The following is a 16,457-nucleotide window of genomic DNA, read 5'->3' as shown; positions in this document are numbered from 1 at the left end:
TCTGGTCCAAGATGAGATGTTTGGTCATATTTCCTATACCTAGAAGGCAGTGGCAACAATATCTTGTGACCGACATTGTCAGTGCACTACTCGCACATGTATGTAGACATAAAGCACACAGACATACACTAGAACACGCACTTTTAGACACTAAACGTGGAGAGAGAGGGGCAACTGCGTCCGTACGTGCCGCCATCTTGAACTAACTTTCCCCATAATTACTTCCCTATATAAGCCCAGCATTCACACACGCTCACACACACACACACACACACACACACACACACACACAATATATATATATATATATATATATATATATATATATATATAATGGTGCCTCGCAAAAGTATTCATCCCCCTTCGTATTTGTCCTGTTTTGTTGCATTACAAGCTGGAATTAAAATGGATTTTTGGGGGGTTAGCACCATTTGATTTACACAACATGCCTTGCCTACCACTTTAAAGGTGCACATTGTTTTTTTATTGTGACCAAAACAATAATTAAGATGAAAAAACAGAAACCTGGAGTGTGCATAAGTATTCACCCCATTTCATATGAAACCCCTAAATAAGAGCTGGTTCAACCAAGACACTTCATAAATTACATAATTAGTTGATTAAGATCCACCTGTGATCAATCAAAGTGTCACATGATCTGTCCCATGATATCTGTATAAATCAACCTGTTCTGGAAGGACCCTGACTCTGCAACACTACTAAGCAAGCAACATGAAAACCAAGGAGCACTCCAAACAGGTCAGAGACAAAGTTGTGAAGAAGTATAGATCAGGGTTGGGTCATAAAAAATATCCCAAACTTTGAATATCCCAGGGAGCACCATTAAATCCATTCTAGCAAAATGGAAAGAATATGGCACCCCTTCAAACCTGAAAAGAGAAGGCCACCCACCAAAACTCACAGACTGGGCAAGGAGGACATCAATCAGAAATGCAACAAAGACACCAATGATAGCACTGAGGGAGCTGCAAAGATCCACAGTGGAGATGGGAGTATCTGCTCATAGGACCACTTTAAGCTGTACACTCCACAGAGTGGGGCTTTATGGAAGGGTGGCCAGAAAAAAGCCATTGCTTAAGAAAACACATTTGGAGTTTGCATGTGGCAGACTCCCCAAACATATGGAAGAAGATTATCTGGTCAAATGAGACAAAAATTGAACATTTTGGCCATCATGGGAAATGCCATGTGTGGCGCAAACCCAACACCCTGAGAACATGAAGCATGGTGGTGGCAGCATCATGTTGTGGGAATGTTTTTCATCTGCAGGGACAGGAAAGCTGGTCAGGACTGAAGGAAAGATGGATGGCACCAAATACAGGGCAATTCTGGAGGAAAACCTGCTTGAGTCGGCCAGAAGTTTGAGACTGGGACCAAGGTTCATGGTCTAGCAGGACAATGACCCTAAACATACTGCTAAAGCTACACTGGAGTGGATTAAAGGGAAACATTTAAATGTCTTGGAATGACCTAGTCAAAGCCCAGACCTCAATCCAATTAAGAATCTATGGAATAACTTGAAGATTGCTGTACACCAACGCAACCCATCTAACTTGAAGGAGTTGGAGTAGTTTTGCCTTGAGGAATGGGCAAAAATTCCAGTGGCTAGATGTGCTAAGCTAATAGAGACATATCCCAAGAGACTTGCAGCTGTAACTGTAGCAAAAGGTAGCTCTATAAAATATTGATTTTTGAGGTGGGTCCAGATTTCTGTTTTTTCATCTTAATTATTGTGTCACAATAAAAAAAGTGCACCTTTAAAGTAGTAGGCATGTTATGTAAATCAAATGGTGCGACCCCCCCCCCCCCCCCCCAAAAAAAAAAAAAAAATCCATTTTAATTCCAGCTTGTAATGTGACAAAACAGGACAAACACCAAGGGAGATGAATACTTTTGCAAGGCACTCTGTGTGTGTATACACACAGAGTGCTCAGTGTAAATGAGTACACCCCCTTTGAAAAGTAACATTTTAAACAATATTTCAATGAACACAAACAATTTCCAAAATGTTGACAAGACAAAGTTTAAAATAACATCTGTTTAACTTATAACATGAAAGTAAGGTTAATAATATAACTTAGATTACACATTTTTTCAGTCTTACTCAAATTAGGGTGGTGCAAAAATGAGTACAGCCCACAACAAAAACTACTGCATCTAGTACTTTGTATGGCCTTCATGATTTTTAATGACAGCGCCAAGTCTTCTAGGCATGGAATGAAAAAGTTGGCGACATTTTGCAGCATCAATCTTTTTCCATTCTTCAACAATGATCTCTTTTAGTGACTGGATGCTGGATGGAGAGTGATGCTCAACTTGTCTCTTGAGAATTCCCCAAAGAAAATAATTTCTTTACACCACAAATGTGAAGGCTACAAGAAGATCAGCAAAACTTTACTTATCAGTCAGAATACTGTAGCAAAAGTGGTACAAAAATTTAAGAAAGATGGAACTGCAACCATCTCACAGAGATGTCCAGGTCGTCCAAGGAAGTTAACACCTCGACAGGAGCATCTTCTGATGAGAAGGGTTGAAGAAAATCAGCATGCAAGTTCACTGCAGTTATCTAAAGAAGTAGAAAGCCAAACTGAGGTGATTATTTCCCGTGACACAATATGGTGTACACTGCAGAGGAATGGCATGCATGGAAGAAGCCATCCATGAAAGAAGCCTCTCCTAAAGCACAGGCACAAAAAAGCCCGCCTAGAGTTTGCCAGGGCCCATGCTGACAAAGATGAAGACTACTGGGACTCTATACTCTGGAGTGATGAGTCCAAGATAAATGTTTTTGGAACTGATGGCTTCAAAACTGCATGGCGTCGCAAAGGTGAGGAATACAAAGAAAAATGCATGGTGCCTACAGTGAAACATGGTGGTGGCAGTGTCCTTATGTGGGACTGCATGAGTGCTGCTGGTGTCAGGGAGCTGCATTTCATTGATGGCATCATGAATTCACAGATGTATTGCTCTATACTGAAAGAGAAGATGCTACAATCACTCTGTGCCCTTGGTCACTGTGCACTTTTCCAACATGATAATGAATCTAAACACACATCTAAGGGCACTGTTGGATTTCTGAAGAAGAACAGGGTGAAAGTGATTCAGTGGCCAAGTATGTCTCCTGATCTGAACCCAATCGAACACCTATAGGGAATTCTGAAGAGACAAGTTGAGCATCACTCTCCATCCAGCATCCAGTCACTAAAAGAGGTCATTGTTGAATGAAAAAAGATGGATGTTGCAAAATGTCGCCAACTTGTTCATTCCATGCCTAGAAGACTTGGTGCTGTCATTAAAAATCATGGAGGCCATACAAAGTACTAGATGTAGTAGTTTTTGTTGTGGGGTGTACTCATTTTTGCATCACCCTAATTTGAGTAAAACTGAAAAATGTGTAATCCAAGTTTATTAACCTTACTTTCATGTTATAAGTTAAACAGATGTTATATTAAACTTTGTCTTTTCAACATTTTGGAAATTGTGTTCATTGAGAGATTGTTTAAAATGTTACTTTTCAAAGGGGGTGTACTCATTTACGCTGAACACTATTTTATATATATATATATATATATATATATATATATATATATATATATATATAATCTCTCTCATTATCTGTAGCCGCTTTATCCTGTTCTACAGGGTCGCAGGCAAGCTGGAGCCTATCCCAGCTGACTACGGACGAAAGGTGGGGTACACCCTGGACAAGTCGCCAGGTCATCACAGGGCTGACACATCGACACAGACAACCATTCACACCTACGGTCAATTTAGAGTCACCAGTTAACCTAACCTGCATGTCTTTGGAGTGTGGGGGAAACCGGAGCACCCGGAGGAAACCCACGCGGACACGGGGAGAACATGCAAACTCCGCACAGAAAGGCCCTCGAACCCAGGACCTTCTTGCTGTGAGGCGACAGCGCTAACCACTACACCACCGTGCCGCCATATATATATATAAAATCAAATATATAAAGTATTTATTTATTATTCACATTTTTAATGAATGAGACAGTGATATTTACTAAATCAGGGGTTTTCAAAGTGTGGGAGAGTCAGCCCCCCCTCAGAGAGCAAATAAACAACAGCGGCCCCCCACCACAAATTTTCTTGTTGCTATACTTAATGTTCCATTCGTATTTAAAAAAAAATGGTTGTTGTACACATTAATTTTTTTTTCTTTTACACATTTTAAACATCTGTGCTTTTTGAAAACCTTTTTTACACATTTTAAACATCTGTGCTTTTTGAAACCTCTTTTTTTTTACACATTTTAAACATCTGGGCTTTTTTTTTTAAACATCTTGTTTTACACATTTTAAACATCTCATAGCATCGCTGCTTTTTTAAAACCTTTATTACACATTTTAAACATCTGTGCTTTTTAAAACCTCTTTTTTTTTTACACATTTTAAACATCTGTGCTTTTTTTTTTTAAACATCTTGTTTTACACATTTTAAACATCTCATAGCATCGTTAGCTAGCACCTCTTGGCAGACAACACACTGTGGCAGTGAAGCATCTTCAGATCCAGTCCATGAAAATCCAAACTTTAAATAATCGTTGTCATACTTCCTTCTTTTTTTGCTTGGCCCAGACTTTGTCTCCTCACTCACTGTAGCTTTCGGTACTAAAAATCGATCCATTTTGTCTTTGGCAAAGGCTAGCTGAAGTTCGCTAAATGTCCGCAATAGTAACTTATTCTGGTTTATTTTTCCTCACATTGCGCCCCCCCTGAAGAACTCTGGTGTCCCCTAGGGGAGGCGCGCCCCACACTTTGAAAAGCCCTGTACTAAATTATTATTTTTAGGAACATACACAATTATTTATAGACTTAATCAATGCCACAGTTAAATTGATGAATACTGAAATAGTGGTAATATATTAAATGTAAATGAAACTTAATATGCTTGTTCAAAAAAGAGCACCTGTTTTGAAAAACACATTGCACATATAGCAAGAAATGTACCACATTTAATGCAGTATTAAAATATCGTGTCATCATTTCAGATTTTCTCATCATGGTATATACTGCAGCACTTGTGTGTGGCAATCTCCATATTGATAACCAGTATTGCATTCTTTGGCAAGTTAAAAAAAAAAAAGCATTTAAACTCTGCAATATTTTTATACAGAAATGATATTCAATAGCATCCCTCTTATAATAAAGAAAAGAGAGAAATTGAAATTTCATGCATAGCAAAAGTCACACAAAACTAAATGTAAACTTCAGATAAATACATTTTCAAATCTAAATATTATTGCTCAAAATGTTGTGTGTACTGTAACTTTAGATACAAACAATACTTCTTTGCTGAAGCTGGCAACATATTTACTTGTGCATATGTGTGCATATTTTCGTTTCAAGAAAAAAGTTAAAGACTCTAATAAATACATAATAACAATTTAAAAAATAGTAACAATTTTAGCATTGAGCCTTAGAAACAACCACATTTAGAGCTGAACCTGTGTGTGTCTCAGGGGCACTCTAAGTGCCCGCGGTTCTCACAGTGTCTTGGACACATGAAAGCTGTTCCACTATGTTCCTCTCTTATCCTTCTTCTCTCTCCTCTTGGTTTCTCCTGGTCATTATTACAGCGGTGGATTAGTGCCGCCTCCTGCCCCACTGGAGCTTTCTTCATCAGAAGCCGCTGCAGGAGCTGCTTATCTGAGCGCTCCTTCTGGAAGTCATCCTCATACACTTTTAGCTGGATAGAAGCAAAACATAAGGATCCTGTTCAGATCATCATTTATGATGTATTTTTTCACAAGCAATGCAGTATACGCATGATTCAATGATTGGGGTGCCATTTGTGTCCTAGTGAAATTCCATTTAAAATAATGTGCATAAAGAAAGGTTAAAAAATAATTAATTCTAGGAAATATGTCCTTCACAGATAACCTATCTGTATGATTCAGATAAGTAACAAACCTCTCTACAGCACTTAGAAAACATTATTGCCGGTCCCAGGCCACCACAACTACACTTTACCTTGAAATGAAAACTAATATGATATTTAAAATTAATAATTTGTTAATTAGTAGTTACTATCTAGTTATTTAATGAACCTTAAAGGGTTTGTTTATATTATTTCACTTTGTATGGTTCAAAATGAATTAGATGTGAATATTACTATTTCTCTCAGTAAATATAAAAACATACCATTTGATTTGTTGACAAAAAGAAGTCAACAAAATTGTATTAGTTTTTCATATGAATAAATTCATAGTAGTGGAATCATGAGTCATATTGGTCTTTATGACTGGACTTTTAAAGTTATTGCCATGCTCAGGGTAGACTGGACAATTGCATGTGCTTTATGAACTTGAATTATTATTATTTTTTTAAATCATAGACTGAAATTGGTAGACTGGAAGTTTAGATTTCATGACTGGCAATAAGAATGGACCTTCTCTTGGGGGAATAAAGACACGTTGAAGTGCTTATCAATTTACCACCAACTATGCGCTCCCTTTTATTTTCACTGGGGCAAAATTCCAAGATGTAATAGAACTTCTTTTGTCTTTAAAGATAGAGTTTGTGGAGATTGGGTATGAAACAGTTCTCTACCACAAAAAACATCATGTTAAAGTTGTATACACAGACAACAAAACTGCAGTGTACTTCAGTAATAAATCCTGTAACTCAGTACATAATATATAGTAGGTACACTTGCCTTTAGCTGCCATATACAGTAGTGCTTGAAAGTTTGTGAACCCTTTAGAATTTTCTATATTTCTGCATAAATATGACCTAAAACATCATCGGATTTTCACACAAGTCCTAAAGGTAGATAAAGAGAACCCAGTTAAACAAATGAGACAAAAATATTATACTTGCTCATTTATTTATTGAGGAAAATGATCCAATATTACATATCTGTGAGTGGCAAAAGTATGTGAACCTCTAGGATTAGCAGTTAATTTGAAGGTGAAATTAGAGTCAGGTGTTTTCAATCAATGGGATGACAATCAGGTGAGAGTGGGCACCCTGTTTTATTTAAAGAACAAGGATCTATCAAAGTCTGATCTTCACAACACATGTTTGTGGAAGTGTATCATGCCACGAACAAAGGAGATTTCTGAGGACCTCAGAAAAAGTGTTGCTGATGCTCATCAGGCTGGAAAACATTACAAAACCATCTCTAAAGAGTTTGGACTCCACCAATCCACAGACAGACAGACTGTGTACAAATGGAGGAAACTCAAGACCATTGTTACCCTCCCCAGGAGTGGTCGACCAACAAAGATCACTCCAAGAGCAAGGCATGTAATAGTCGGCGAGGTCACAAAGGACCCCAGGGTAACTTCTAAGCAACTGAAGGCCTCTCTCACATTGTCTAATGTTAATGTTCATGAGTCCACCATCAGGAGAACACTGAACAACAATGGTGTGCATGGCAGGGTTGCAAGGAGAAAGCCACTGCTCTCCAAAAAGAACATTGCTGCTTGTCTACAGTCTGCTAAAGATCATGTGGACAAGCCAGAAGGCTATTGGACAAATGTTTTGTGGACAGATGAGACCAAAATAGAACATTTTGGTTTAAATGAGAAGTGTTATGTTTGGAGAAAGGAAAACCCTGCATTGCAGCATAAGAACCTTATCTCATCTGTGAAACATGGTGGTGGTAGTATCATGGTTTGGGCCTGTTTTGCTGCATCTGGGCCAGGATGGCTTGCCATCATTGATGGAACAATGAATTCTGAATTATACCAGCAAATTCTAAAGGAAAATGTCAGGGCATCTGTCCATGAACTGAATCTCAAGAGAAGGTGGGCCATGCAGCAAGACAACGGCCCTAAGCACACAAGTCGTTCTACCAAAGAATGGTTAAAGAAGAATAAAGTGAATGTTTTGGAATGGCCAAGTCAAAGTCCTGACTTTAATCCAATCAAAATGTTGTGGAAGGACCTGAAGTGAGTAGTTCATGTGAGGAAACCCACCAACATCCCAGGGTTGAAGCTGTTCTGTATGGAGGAATGGGCTAAAATTCCTCCAAGCCGGTGTGCAGAACTGATCAACAGTTACCGCAAACATTTAGTTGCAGTTATCGCTGCACAAGGGGGTCACACCAGATACTGAAAGCAAAGGTTCACATACTTTTGCCACTCACAGATATGTAATATTGAATCATTTTCTTCAATAAATAAATGAGCAAGTATAATATTTCTGTCTCATTTGTTTAACTGGGTTCTCTTTCTCTACTTTTAGGACTTGTGTGAAAATCCGATGATGTTTTAGGTCATATTTATGCAGAAATATAGAAAATTCTAAAGGGTTCACAAACTTTCAAGCACCACTGTAGATGCACTTTTTAGCTATATACTTACAGACTGTTGCCCATCTATTGTTCAGTGGGAACCCTATCAATGCTATTGCTCGCTCATACCAGTGTGGCATGCTGACATAGCACTATCATGCCAGTAACACTGCTGTGGTAAGAATATTCTTCTACTCTTAATAATATCTGGTCAGTGTTGGTACTATGGATGTATGTTGTTGGAACAGACCGGTTACAGTACGTAACTATGCACCTATAGAATGTATACATTAACCTGATAAATAGGCTACAGTGTGGATATTTTGACATGCTGTTCAGTGCGCTGATTTAATATGCTGCTTTGGATAGAAGATAGTGTTGCACTACCCCCTACTGTCAGAACGCTGTTACTGGAACAGCTTAAAGCACACAAAAAAGTTTATTTATAAGGGTTTTAACTAAATCAAAATACCAGCATAGCAGCACCAGTCATAATGGCCAGGGGTTCGCCCCCAACAGCTCATGGGTTCTACATACTCGGAGATGCATTCTAGTGCATTTCTTGGCACTTGCAGGCCTCCCTGAAAGTCACTCTTTTTTGGTAATATTAATGAGTTTTTTTCCCAAAAGTTGCTGTGATTGTTTTTGACTGAAGACTTATTATAATTTATATTCAACTATATTGGTGGCATATTTATGGAATAAGAATAAAATAACCAGTTGATGTTCACCAAGGGCGGCATGGTGGTGTAGTGGTTAGTGCTGTCGCCTCACAGCAAGAAGGTCCGGGTTCGAGCCCTGTGGCCGGTGAGGGTCTTTCTGTGCGGAATTTTCATGTTCTCCCCGTGTCCGTGTGGGTTTCCTCCAGGTGCTCCGGTTTCCCCCCCAGTCCAAAGACATGCAGGTTAGGTTAACTGGTGACTCTAAATTGACCGTAAATGTGAGTGTGAATGGTTGTCTGTGTCTGTGTCAGCCCTGTGATGACCTGGCGACTTGTCTAGGGTGTACCCCGCCTCTCGCCCGTAGTCAGCTGGGATAGGGTCCAGCTTGCCTGTGACCCTGTAGAACAGGATAAAGCGGCTAGAGATAATGAAATGAGATGTTCACCAAGTGTCAGCTTTATTTTCAGCTTCAGCCATTCAATTACAATAGATGACTATCCAGATCTAACTTGGGGACCGGCATGTATTACGTGCATGGCGCGTAAGCACCTCTTAACATGGATGGCACTTTACCACGAACACAACATAAGGAAGGAGGTAAACCAGACTAGCATGATCAGTGACAATCTCCACATGTAACTACTCAGGCAGCTATGCACTGGGTGCTTACGTGGGCGGGGAGTGGAGTATGTCCAAATGTAGAACATTTGCATGGTGGCGCCCTGTCACCTCCACGTGGGGCGATAAGAGAAAATTAAACAAAATACCACATTTTCAAGATTGATAAGTTTTTTTATTAGATGTATTAGGTAAAAATTTAAATTTAGTCCAAATTGCTTGAAACTAGTCTCATTGAATTCAGAATTGAATGCTAAACAACACTTTTGACAGATTTAAAATATGTTTATCCATTCTTGAGATATTACAAATCAAAGATTGAAGGAACAGCTTCATTTTTAGAAAGCTGATGTAATATTAGTAACAGGATAACATGGTCAAAAATAGGCCTAATTAACAAATGAAATCAAATGTTTTTTCTTAATAACTTTTTTAAAAATTATTTTTCAAGATATTTACATGGAAATTGGCAGGCACATAGATGATTGTATACTAAATACAAAATTTGAAAAATTGATAAAGACCAATTATGCAAAGTAGTATTTAGCATTAATTATGCAAATTAGGTAAAACGTTAAATCAGTACACTCAATAAAAAAAGTAATAAAAGATTTATAATACCCTCTTTGTGCTCTGTAGGGCTTTGTATTTGTAAAAAGTAGGGCCTACTAGTGTTTATTAGAGTTGAGCTGGATACTTGGCTGAAACGAGTATCCGGTAAGGATAAAGCACTTTTGCTGAGTACAAGTATTATACGAGCAATATGAGTCAATATCTGTGCTTGGACTGAATGAAAATCCTCACACAGCGTCACAGCGCCCCTCCCCTACACACACCGCTCTGCTCACTCACACAGAGAACAGCTCTCTGTCTCTCCCTCAGTCACTCAGGTTCGTGGGTCTTTTCCGTTAACGTTTTGGGTTTCTTCAGCTTCAAGTTTGTTTTTATTTCAGTTTGTACTAACTTATAACCAGTAGAGTTCTGGTAAATGTGGGTTCGTTCAGACGTGGTGCTTGGTAGAAAGCAACTCGCGTTGCGTCTCTGCCGGTCAGATTTTTTTTCTTTTTTTAACCGTCCATTAAAAACAGGTTTTTTTTACTTCACGCATTGAGTGACACTTTCTTGCTGTAATTCGTGTAAAAATAAAGGTAGTAGTGGTATAAGTATTACAAATTAAGCTACACACACACACACACACACTCTGCCAGTCATCTTTTAAACCGTCAGTTGGCTTTAACCAGTTTTATTTTACTTCACGCACTGAGTGTCTGACGCTTTATAGGTAGTAGTGGTATAAATAATATTACAAATTAAGGTACACACAGAGTTTGGAAATAAAAAAAATAAAGAACCAAAAAAAAAAAACCCACACTGATCATAAAAAAAGTAAAAAAAAAGAAAGTTATGTTGAGTATAAAAACTCTTGTTCATTACATTTCATTAAATAATTGCAACCGCATGTGTTGTAATCATTGTTGCAAAACTTGTTCTGTAAATAGTTCGTTTGCTATCGTGATCAAAACCATTGATCTGAAGCTCAATGCTGATGCTGTCCTGTAAATAGTTTTCTAATCAGCAATAAATATAACAATTTCTGATCAACCCATATCAATTGCATGCTTAAAATAACATACTGGTTAAAGCCCCACCCATTTCAAGACAACCAGACCCACTTCCGGGTTAAATCCCGCCCACTTCCGGGTTAGGCACCGCCTACTCCGTGTACGGATACGGATACAGATAATTCATACGGTTAACAGATACAGCTGTATTTGCTCATCCCTAGTTTAGAAATTAATAGCTTTTTAATGCTAGTATTCACGATAGAAAAATATTCAAGAGTTAAGCAATAACAGATTTGGAAACTTAGATGAACGTCTGCATGCACAGTTTTCATAGCATGGTCAGTGAGCGTCTGATATGCCTATTTTTTATTTGTGTAGTGGCAACTTTTACAGGCATTTTGGCAATATTGTGAGTGTAGTGGTAAGGAAACACATTGCATATTGATCCAATACGCCAAAAAGTCCTAGTTAGAACCCTGATATATGTGTGTAATATATTATGCGCAGGGCGGCACGGTGGTATGTGGTTAGCGCTGTCATCTCACAGCAAGAAGGTCCGGGTTCGAGCCCCGTGGCCGGCGAGGGCCTGTCTGTGCGGAGTTTGCATGTTCTCCCCGTGTCCGCGTGGGTTTCCTCCGGGTGCTCCGGTTTCCCCCACAGTCCAAAGACATGCAGGTTAGGTTAACTGGTGAGTCTAAATTGACCGTAGGTGTGAATGTGAGTGTGAATGGTTGTCTGTGTCTATGTGTCAGCCCTGTGATGACCTGGCGACTTGTCTAGGGTGTACCCCGCCTCTCGCCCATAGTCAACTGGGATAGGCTCCAGCTTGCCTGCGACCCTATAGAACAGGATAAAACAGCTAGAGATAATGAGATGAGATATTATGCGCATGCTCGACTATTGAAAATTAATAGCCATGAAATGCTAAGGAAACAATGACTGCAGAACATCTCATTACCTTGAGAAAGTGCATTACAAGCCAAAACACAGCTGAAACTCTCTAAAGTCACAGTTAAGTATCTGCTTTTCAACTCACCTGTTCTTGCAACAGTACCATCTGCTGCCGCATCTCTCCTTCACGACGCCGGAGCCTCTTGTTCTCTTGGAGCATGCGTTCATGGTCCTTGTGCTCAATTTTATAGTCTGCTTCATAGATTTTAGTCTGAAAAACAAAAACCAACAAACAAATAAAAAACAAGAATAAAACACCTTTTTAGTGAGTTCTGCAACAAAGTGTGCTTCAAGTAAATCAGGAATGTAGCCCTAATGTAGCTCTCCATGTGCAGATATATGAATGTATTACATATAAACTACAAAATACAACAGCTGAGTAAAATAATGTCAAAGTAAAACAATACTTTTCTAAACATTTTTTTAATATAATGTGGTGATAATGGTATTGCTGAAGTTTTGGTGCATAATAAATAATATCAGTAAGTGTACTTCAGAAATCACACTGGGGTTCTTCACTACAGAAACTTTGGCATCTCTGTGGTTTTTTAACATTACCATCTCTCAGATCTTAACTTCATATTATTTTTATCTCCTGTGCACTGGCAAAAACAAACAAACAAAAAAACCTTAAAATAGCAACCCCTAGATTTTAGTAAATTTACTGCCTGCATTTAAGGCTAAAATGCTATGAATTAGTTTCAGAAAAAAAGGCTCCTAGAAGAATAGAATAGGAGAAAATGAGAATTTTAAGAAGAAACCAGTTTAGAAGAAACTCTTGAAAATGGCCATGTTAATCTTAAAATTAAGACTCCATTTTTGTCATTCATAAGGGAGCACTAAAAGCAAGTTTGGATACTGTGAATACAGACCCTGATGATCAAATCCATTGGGTGGTGCTGTTTGTCCACTCAAATTAGAACTGAGACTTGCAGGGTGGTTTGCAGTTTCATTTGGGAACAGGCTTCCATCTGATCTTTTAGATACTTATCCTTCAGACAGCCCTATCTGTCCATAAACTTATCTCCAAATTGCACTCTGGTGAAAGACATTCGCTCACCTGGCACCTCAAGGCTTCCAGTTGATCTTTAAGGTCCTGAACTTCTTTAATGGCATCATTCTGCTTCTTGTGACTCTCTGAATGTGCTTGGATGGATCTAGTCCTGTGATGGAGCTCCAAAGATGGAGCAGTGGAAGTGGTAGATTTGGGACTTCGCTCCAAGATATGCACCTCTGGTGGACTGATAACAGCTGACATGTTCTAGAAAGGGAGAAAATAGCAAAGATGTGAAAATGATGAGCCATGCTCACAAATGTAAACATGCATGATTACACAACCACCAAAACAACTACTGACCTGGGTCCCTAAAGCCCAGTCTTTCAGGGTATCAGTGTGCTGAAGACGGCTCTCCAGGAGGCAGATGTACTCTTGAAGATGCTGATTTTTCTTTAGCTCTTGCATCAGTGTGTGTTCAAAGTAGTTACTTTTATTCTGCACACAAACACAGGTTTTAATAACAGAAAATACATGCAACCAGTGTTGGGCACGTTACTTTCAAAAAGTAATTAGTTATAGTTACTAGTTACTTTTCCCAAAAAGTAACTGAGTTAGTAACGGAGTTACTTTGTCATAAAAGTAACTAATTACCAGGGAAAGTAATTATTCCGTTACATTTTGTTCCCCCTCAAAAAAAAAAAAAAAAATCAAATTCAGTTAGTGTAATCATAATAAAAGTGAATGTTAAATGTGTTTAATGACTGAAATGGACACTTAACAGAACCAATTAGTAACGTTATCTACACTATATTAATATTTTGTGGGACAATGTGAGATAAGACATCTATCAAATGTAATATATTTTTGTAGTTATTAAAATTATGTTACTAATTACTGGCCACTGACGAGGACAAACGCTTTGTCCCTCGACATAGTGTGCATTGCACGTAAACACTCTTGCCTTTTATTTCAAGTAATGAAAAGTCCTGGCTGTATTTCCAGTGTGAAAGCGCAGTGCTGGGCTGACCGCTCGCCGCTGTCTTCCGATTGAAAGAGCGCGCAGTAGTGCAGTAGGCGTGGCCTACCTACGTATGTTGTCCAAATCTACTCTGATTGGCTTACTGTGCCATTGTCTCGTGTCTCCCCGCCCCACACGAAAGCAGAGTAAAGAAAGGCTGAACGAGCAGCGTGCCAGATGAGAACAGCTTTAATAAAGTAACGCATAGTATTTTATTGTAAGTAACGGGAACGGCGTTATAACGATGTAAAAAGTAATTAGTTAGATTACTCGTTACTAAAAAAAGTAACGCCGTTTATTTCTAACGCCGTTATTCCCATCACTGCATGCAACAGTAGAATAGTCTAATAGTGTCAGCATTTACAAACTGCAAGGGAATATGGAATCTGATGATATTCAACAGCAGGGGCATTTATTTTTCCTGAGCATCTGGTGATTTCCATTTAATTATGTAAACAAATCTGAAGCTGCAGCACCTATATCATGTAATGCTTACTGCAAGTGCTCAGTCTTGCAAGCAATATTTATAAGTATTTCTTTCAAACTTTTTACAGCACATGATTTCACCAATGGCTCCACTCCATAATGCAAAGACGAAACTTCATTAGTGAAATCAAAATGTTGGTGTGCCTGACTGAAGGGAAACCTGTACACAAGGACTGAGTGCAATACCACTGGTCAACTGACTGCACTTCATAAGCCCTGACACTCTGCAAAAACCCATAATACTTGGCACTTATATTTATAGCAATTTACCTTTTCTCAGTCAAGGAAATTTAAAATGCTGGAATGGTGGGTCAACAACCTTTGAAATACAACAACTCTACATAATTCCTTAAATTCCTTTATACTAAAATTACTCACTGCAGTTGGCCAAGGTGGGCATGTATCTATATGGTTAAAGACATGCAGTTAGGTTAACATGGGATGGCCTTGGGCTGAAATGCCCAAGAGTGGTGGCGCGCACGTATGCAGCGGCTTTGCTCTCCTATGATTAACTACATTTCGTTGTACATTTGTGCAATGGGGCAGCACGGTGGTGTAGTGGTTAGCACTGTCACCTCACAGCAAGAAGTTCCTGGGTTCGAGCCCAGCGGCCAACAAGGGCCTTTCTGTGTGGAGTTTGTATGTTCTCCCCGTGCCTGCGCGGGTTTCCTCCAGGTGCTCCGGTTTCCCCCACAGTCCAAAGATATGCAGGTTAGGCTCTAAATTAGGTGTGAATGCGAGTGTGAATGGTTGTTTGTCTCTATGTGTTAGCCCTGTGATGACCTAGTGACTTGTCCAGGGTGTACCCTGCCTCTCGCCCATAGTCAGCTGGGGTAGGCTCCAGCTTGCCTGCGACCCTGTACAGGATAAGCAGCCACAGATAATGGATGGATGGATGGATGGATGGATTTGTGCAATTACAATAAAGGCATTCTATTCTAAAAATATCTTTACAGTCACTCAAGATGCCCACTAAAATAGGTATCCAAATGCAGAGAGGTGATGGCCATGTATCCTTACTTGCATTCTGATATAGTCTGGATATACTAAATGCTAAACAGGAAAGCTATTTCTCATATAAACACAACTGTTTGGTATTTGATAATTTAGCATCTTAATGTATGAAATTTAATACAAACTCTACCTACTTGTGACTACTTAGAAATACATTATGGACTAGAGAAAACATAATTCATATTTTTTTCATATTTGCATAACATTTGATTTTTAAAATATCTTTTAGTTTTAAGTTTTTTTTTTTTTTTGGGGGGGGGGGTCTTAGGGAAGGGGCCACAGAATTAACAGTCTGAGGAAATGTGTTTCCCCCCGTAAAGTCACATTGAGATTTGTGATATCAGCTATGGTCAGTGACAAATAGACCAGAGGCTCTCAGAGCATGATAATATCATGAACCAAAAGTGAGATGCTTAGGCAGTAATCATAGGCTGATGTAATTCTTAATTTATGAATGGATTCAAATCTGTAATGTCACTTTAGGGAAATGGCTGTCAAAATAGGATTTGGGGAACCCTAGGATTTTGTGACAAAGCCAGGTGCCCATGATTATTTACAGTTTATTACAATAGTGGAAATCACAACAAACAGTACCAAAGTTAGTATATTTATTATTGAGTTCTTATAAATATTAGGCTGTTTGACTGGTCATTCAATTGGTTTAACCCAAGCCTCATTAACTCAAAAATAGTTTAACAATATAAACACTGCCAACTCTGACCTAACGTGCTTTGTCTATGGAAAGTTGAGGGATTAAAACAAACAAACAAACAAACAAAACTAACTAACTAACATTTGAGCAGTTGGATTAGGGAATAGCTTTCATATACAGTGTTTAGCAATGAGGAAACTGGACAATGTAG

The 16,457-nt window shown here is 38.8% G+C and overlaps 1 protein-coding gene across 3 annotated transcripts in view; it reads right to left on the bottom strand.

The window, feature by feature from the left end:
- Positions 1 to 4,976: 4,976 nt before the first annotated feature.
- Positions 4,977 to 16,457, bottom strand: part of si:ch211-153b23.7 (TNFAIP3-interacting protein 1) — a 52,928-nt gene continuing 41,447 nt past the window's right edge. For all 3 annotated transcript variants that reach the window (XM_060926891.1, XM_060926889.1, XM_060926892.1), the window contains 4 exons: positions 13,437 to 13,571; positions 13,140 to 13,340; positions 12,165 to 12,290; positions 4,977 to 5,730 (listed from right to left, as the gene is read on the bottom strand). In XM_060926891.1, coding sequence (XP_060782874.1) covers positions 5,500 to 5,730; positions 12,165 to 12,290; positions 13,140 to 13,340; positions 13,437 to 13,571 — 693 coding nt within the window. In that variant the 3' untranslated portion in view covers positions 4,977 to 5,499. The remainder of the gene's footprint in view (positions 5,731 to 12,164; positions 12,291 to 13,139; positions 13,341 to 13,436; positions 13,572 to 16,457) is intronic.

Source organism: Neoarius graeffei, chromosome 8, assembly GCF_027579695.1.
Source record: "Neoarius graeffei isolate fNeoGra1 chromosome 8, fNeoGra1.pri, whole genome shotgun sequence".
Classification (NCBI taxonomy): domain Eukaryota; kingdom Metazoa; phylum Chordata; class Actinopteri; order Siluriformes; family Ariidae; genus Neoarius; species Neoarius graeffei.
Note: the sequence above shows the minus strand (reverse complement) of the source record. Positions and strands in the feature narration are given on the sequence as shown.